At 39.5% G+C, this 6,708-nt stretch overlaps 1 protein-coding gene across 1 annotated transcript; it reads right to left on the reverse strand.

Moving 5' to 3' along the window:
- Window positions 1-716: 716 nt before the first annotated feature.
- Window positions 717-6,393, reverse strand: LOC140241366 (uncharacterized). The gene is made up of 2 exons (XM_072321099.1): window positions 6,030-6,393; window positions 717-1,342 (listed from the first exon to the last, which is right to left on the reverse strand). The coding sequence occupies exons 1-2, from the start codon at window positions 6,391-6,393 to the stop codon at window positions 717-719; spliced, it is 990 nt and encodes a 329-aa protein (XP_072177200.1).
- Between the last annotated feature and the right edge of the window lie 315 nt (window positions 6,394-6,708).

Genomic DNA, 6,708 nt, shown 5'->3' on the forward strand with positions numbered 1-6,708 from the left:
TACACAACTGGCAAATTTCGAAAGCGTATGAGTGAAGAAGTTGTTTGATCTATAAACGGACTTACAAGCTAAAAGATGACAAACGGGGAAGTAGAGCAAGAGTGTTTTGAAAGACAGAAACAGACGACCAGACAGAGAATAGAAGAGAATAGGAGAGAGACAGAGAAGAGAGAGAAAAAACCGCAAATAACGAAAGCGTTACTAACGACTAGTCTGACAGACTTGCTGGGACACTTCCGAGATCTCGACGCTTCTGCCGGAACTTCGCGTCTTGCAGCGCTAGGGGGTAAACAGCCGCGGGAGCAGTCCCGGGTCCGCTAACCGGCACGGTATCCCTCGGTGTGGCAGAATCGTGATCTTAAAAATATGATTGTGTCGTACAAAATAGGCGCGAACTCGCCTGTTTAATACAGACGTTGTTTCCATGCAAGTACACCTTGCGGCAGCACAGTTGTCTCAACAGAGAAATTGTCATGTACAGTACAGTTAATAAATCCTTTAACCGGCACTGGAAGCACGTAATAACACTACCCAAATGAGTTCAATAATACTTAGAAGTACACTTGAGAGCATAATGTATGTACAGGTTTGAAAACCTATAAAGGAAGAATGAAACACATAATCATTCATTCCAACTAAAGGGGAAATCGTACCAGCCGACCCACTATGCATTAAGTTAACCAGACGAACGGTCTGCAGTATTCTGATTTGCTGTGTCATTCTGTTCTCTTTGCATTGCCGTCAGCGGCCTCAATCTCCTCTTCGTCGTCATCGTCGACGTTAATGTCCTCCTCGTCTGGTGGAGACGGTGATGATTTTAGGATCGATGTATCGGCATCCTCCTCGTTGTCTGAGTCCACGTAATGCACGCTCATTTTGTCCTGGTCGTCCATCACATGCCCCTCACATCGTGCTTCGAGGGGCGACATCAATTCCGACATCGAATCCCCTGTGTAAGACTCCTCTTCCTCGTGGTCGTCGTAACCGGACAGCGACCCTCTTGTCGAATAGACGTTGTCGTCACCTTTCAGTGTAGGTGAGTCTTCTGTCTTCGAGTTCGGAATGGTGGCCGCGCGGACATCGTTCTTGAGCTCGTCGATGTCGCGCTTGAGCTTCGCTCGCCTATTCTGAAACCACGTGATCACCTGGGCGTTGGTCAGTCCGAGCGTTGAGGCGAGATCGTCGCGGTCGGCCGGCGTCAGGTATTTCTGGTACAGGAAGCGGCGCTCGAGCTCGAAGATCTGGTGGTTGGAAAAAGCAGTGCGGGACTTTCGTTTCTTCCTGGGCTGCTGCCTGTTGATGAGGGAAAGGGCGTCTCGCTTGGTCGCAGTGGTCGTGGCAGCTGCTGTGGGAAAGAGTAGACGGGAGACAAAAATATGGAAATCCTGTTTAGACATAAAAATAATCTTCACACTCATGAGATTTTCCAGTCAAAATATGTCCTTGAGGGGCAGTTGTTTACTCGATTAGCATTAAATCAGCGGAAAACCCGACATGGTACGCCAGCATTTGTTGATACGTACATTGTAAACGCACTTTATATACTGAGTGTGATTTGTGTTGTGTCGAAATCTTATACATCGCGCTACTTCAAAACGAGTCTAAAAATCAAACAAATAAACAACAACCGCATTCAAAACAAACAACAAAACCAACATTGTAAAGTCAGTGTCGGGGATTTTCACATTTTGACTGCCTGTTACTTTATCAAATATACGTGGAATTAAGCCATTGCATCGATCCCGGTATCATTTACAAATTATAACGTTTGTTTTGTTATCGGTGGATCACTTAATTTACGTCGACGATATTCCCCAAAAATAATCCCATTAAACAAAATGATTTGTGAGTCTCTTATTATTGAAATCTATACCAAATACGAAGTTAAAGTACAATTCCGCATCACGTTCAAGTTAACGGCTGTGATGAATGTAATAAAGTCGTGGAATTACAATTTTTGCGCACGCTGTCAAGAAACACTTATTAGTCACAATACACGCAAAATATCAATAAAAAGGTAATATTGTCATCACCTCACAAGACTCCCTTTGACTTATCAACAAGTTTTCACCTAAATTTCCATTTTTGACATAAATAGAAATAATAATACGTTATGATTAATTCAGTGTGGTATTGTAATAACCTAAACCAATGGTCCGCCATACGTTAAAAAATATTGCAAAGCTTTAGAATTCGACTTGACTTGAGCGGAAAGAATCGTGCGCGTCTTTGTGCATTAAATGCAAGCAGATGAGTAACTAATTATCTTCTTTTTCTACAATATTTCTTTCTGCCTGTGTTGAGAGTATGCAGACATTTTGTGGTTATTTGTGATTTTCTACAACTAAGATATCTATTTTGATTTTTGCATGATACATGCATATTGTTTGATTTTCTCTTTTATGACTTGATTTGTGTAATTCATGTACATAATCTGCTCCCTGTATTTTCACGATGTATGAATCTATGCAAAACTGTAAAGCGCCTGTGGAAAGCAGTTTTGTACAACTGAGTAGTTGCAACTGTGCAGGATAACAAAAAGAAAACAAATAAATGAATACAAAAGAAATATAAATAAATAGATATATAAATAAACAGATGGAAGAGTAGTAAGGTGATGCTATCAGCGTCATAATTTTCCCATTCCCCCCCCCCTTTTTTTTGTATGAAACTTCGACCATTCTGTGATTTATGTGATTTTATCGTAGATTATGTATTAAAGTCAACGTGTGAAGATGATGTGGTATAGAGACTATTGCACTTTAAAAAATCAGAATTTTCACAATTTTAAAATGTGCCATTATAAACGGCATAAGATAAGATTTTATCTAAATCGACCCACGAGCAACCTATCAATACATAATATGCTGTAAATGAAAAAAAAATATGTGTGACCACATTTTATACAGTAATTGTAAGTATGACAATGTTTACTTTGGCCTAGGCCCACCTATAGAAGTATCTACATAATATGAATGTCGCATTGTCCTACTCTGAGCCTTTAAGAAAGAATGTGAAATTTATAATTAAACTTTTGTAGCTGTATTACATGAAGAAAAGTAAATTATTGATTTGTTTCGCTTTTGTACCGACTGTAACAAGTACTTTAACAACATGGTCTTTCAGTGACACTCAACTTCAGCCACTGCCCCCTTTTAAGTTCTATTATGCATGAATATACAGCCAAAAATGACAAAAAAAGCAGATACTTCAGGAAATACGCCAAATTACCGCAAATACCAGCGCATTACGCTCAGTTATTCGAAAGCTTGTTCCCTAATTTCCCGCTGCTCGTCCGCTTGCACCCTAGGAGCTCGGCCGCGGCATGCCCGTCTGCTTAGTCAACTCCGTGATTATCTGTCAGACACAAGACAGTCATAATTGTTCCAAATTATCTCGTTTGTACGAGCATCTCCCCGTGGGCAAACAAAAGGCAATGGCTTATTTCTCGTATTTGCTCAGGCAACACGGTGCTAGTCAATAATCATCCGGCTCTTTTTTTCCCCGTTTCCATCACGGCTCGCCGCTGTGAATCCAAATTGTAACGGATATTGCGGCCATGTTTCGCCCCGAGCTCGACCGTGACTGCAAGAAACAAGCGCTTATCTATTTTTGACGCCCTAGATTCAAGCTGCCTAAGTACTTTGCGAGCCGTGGACACAGAAGTTAATATCACCAGCATTCCTGATTAACTTGGGATTGAATTAATACTATTTCACGGCAATTTAACTTATTATATATATTTGCGTTTGCTCGTTTCTTAGTTTCCTATATTGTTTTGCCGTCCTTTTGGTAAGGCTTTCATGATTATACTGCCATCAAATGGCATTAGTATTCGAATTTCTAGTTTCAGTGAAACAGAATATAGATACACCATGTTAATATCTTGTTTGCAATTGTTAGTTTACAGTATTGTTAGAAAGTATGAAATAATATGTTAATACCCATTAATATAGCATAAATTTTAACGCCCGTGACTACCTCATATAAGACCTAAATCGCTATATTAAATGAATGAGAATTCGTGATAATTTGTTTGAGCCACTCTTTCCGTTCTAGTTGTATTGTTGCTCACATAAGGAATATCTAATTTCTTTGAACGGTTCTTTAAATTTACGAACAGCTTGTTTTGTAGTGTACTGTATGGGCTCTACACCATAACGGAAAATGATCCATTTATCAAATGATAGCTTTGCGTAAAGTTTGATAAAAGCTTCAAGTGCACGAGCGCATGGTATCTTAGTTTTATCACCTGTTACGCATTTTTGTGTTTAACCTATTTTATGTATATATACCAATTACTATTATAATCATGCAGTATCGGTCACATTATTCTCCTCTATCACAACTTTCAAAACTGAGTCTGAAGTACATCACATTGACAAATTGTTCTTTAGCTTTGAATCTCAATAAAAAAAATATTCACGCTGTATTTCTAAAAGGTCGATCGCTTTAAATGCGTAAACATCCTCAAAGCAGATGACTGTATACCCGATTGCAGTTCCTCCCATGGGATAATTCGTTGTGAAAACAATTTAATACTCATTTTTTTTTAATGTAAACAATAAATTATACAAGTCTTCCCTTCCCCCCCCCCCCTTATGAGTTCTTTTTAATACCGGAGCTTTCAAAAAAGTACCACATGCCATCGCGGACTGTTGTTTATTGTTGTAAAACCATTGTAAATATCTTATTGCATCTGTATAATATAATCATTCATTGCTTAGTTTCAATTAAATATATATCATGCATTTACGATATCAAATCTCGTGGAATAACTATCGAGGAAAAAAAACAACAACAAACGTGAATGAAGTGTGGAGGGAAGATCTCACCTCGAAACACCCATTTGATACAAGGTACGATTACGCTAATGATCCAATAAATGTTTAAACCACTTGGAAAGAAGGCATTTGACCCCATGAAGAACAGTATTGATAGGGTGGTGAGAATTCTAGATGTATATGAGTCGGCAAGTTAGAAATTATATGAATGATTTTTTGGTAGTGCTCGCAACGTGTTGGCAGATAATTAAGCATTGATATTTTAGGCCTAATGCAAAACTATAATATGAAAGCAAATGAAAAGTTTAGAAGAACGGGTAATGCCGCAAAGACAATAATATTCTACGATCTTTTTTTACAAGAAGGCCAAATGTATTCTAAAAATGTGTAAATATTATAGTAAAAAAAATGTATGTGTTATAATACAGTAATACTGAGACAAACATTGGTCAAAGTCGCCTTGTGAATAAAAAAAAAAAAATCTTCGTGTAAGAAACAAAGAAACTTAACACAACTGGAAATCTACTGTAGATTGGGCAAAATAAAAGAAAAAAAACGCTTTGTGAAATTAATATTTTCATTTTGTATTTCAAAAAATTCTCCTATCCATTCTTGAAAGGCACACCTGTCTTGGCCATATGACAGAGTGTTCTCTGGCGTTAAATATACTTTTTTTTTTTCATTTGTACTAAACTATTGAAAAAAAAATTGTTTATCAATCCTATTAAAGTTGCAGTAAATTCATCGAGATAGAATGTTCTGTTGTGGCTAATAAGGACCTAAGTAGCATGATGTTGGCTTTCACACGCGAAATGAGTACACTAAAATCATGTTTTGACATTTCGACGTATAACAACAACAATTTCGTTTTAAAAATGACGTATTATTATTATCACTGGTCACGGCCTTGTTTAATAACAGTCACTTTTTTTTTAATTCCTCCTGGAATATCACTACGCTTTTGTTGTGTTTGGCGTAGAAGCACTTTCTGGTGGTTGCTACGCTGTACTATTAAAGTTTTACTGTCAACTGACATGACTACTCGAGTGACAACGAGATTTTATAAGTTATATCTAAAAGAAAACATCTTGAGAAATGGACACGATCCGTCGAACACAACATCTTGCGAGGTCGTTATTTACCGCCATGGCTTGCCGTATGGCTTGTGAAAAGGTGTTCGATATATTAGACAAAATAATCTAGGAAAATTAGGAAATCGAGATAAGTTCCAAAAGCGCTCCTTACCTTCAGCGGCACGCAGTATGCTCGTATCAGGCCCGGTAAACGTCTTGTTGGCGAGCTGCTCCAGAGCGCTAAGGGGCGAGTCCCCGTTGTCGCGACTGGGCTTTGCGGACTTCGCCTCCTCTGTCGATCTCTGGTGCGTCAACCGCGGCCGCTGCACCGACTGCGGACCCGACCAGGACTCTCGTCGCCTGAAAAGACTCGACGAGCTGCCGTCGCTGATCTCAGTGGTGTCGATCTTCGAGCCCAAGATGTCTTTGATGTAGAAGGAGGTGAAGGGCCGGGTCGTTTGGCCGCGGGGCTGGCGGAGCGGAGCGGTGGAGAGCCGCTGAAGAGGCGTATACAAATCATTCATGGTAGAGGTCATGCTAGGTTGCTTTAGGTTTCGATCCCAAATAAATGGACGGCACTCCGTTCGTATCTCTTCCGCGAATCTGGGGATGGCGAGAAAGTGGCACTTGGTATAGCTCACTCCGCTGAGTGGAGTCTGGAGACATATGATTATGATATGATCGTACCACTTGGATACAGTGCAATAGTTCGTCGGAAAGAGTGGCCTGCACCTGGTATTAAGTCTGTGTAGTCGTTGCGCTAACTACTCAAGTCGTCTCATCAGCTCTCATAATCTGGCCGTCATATGGTTGGCTATTTCCAAATAAAAATACAGATGAAAGTGTGGAAA

This window comes from Diadema setosum, chromosome 18 (genome assembly GCF_964275005.1).
Source record: "Diadema setosum chromosome 18, eeDiaSeto1, whole genome shotgun sequence".
NCBI lineage: Eukaryota > Metazoa > Echinodermata > Echinoidea > Diadematoida > Diadematidae > Diadema > Diadema setosum.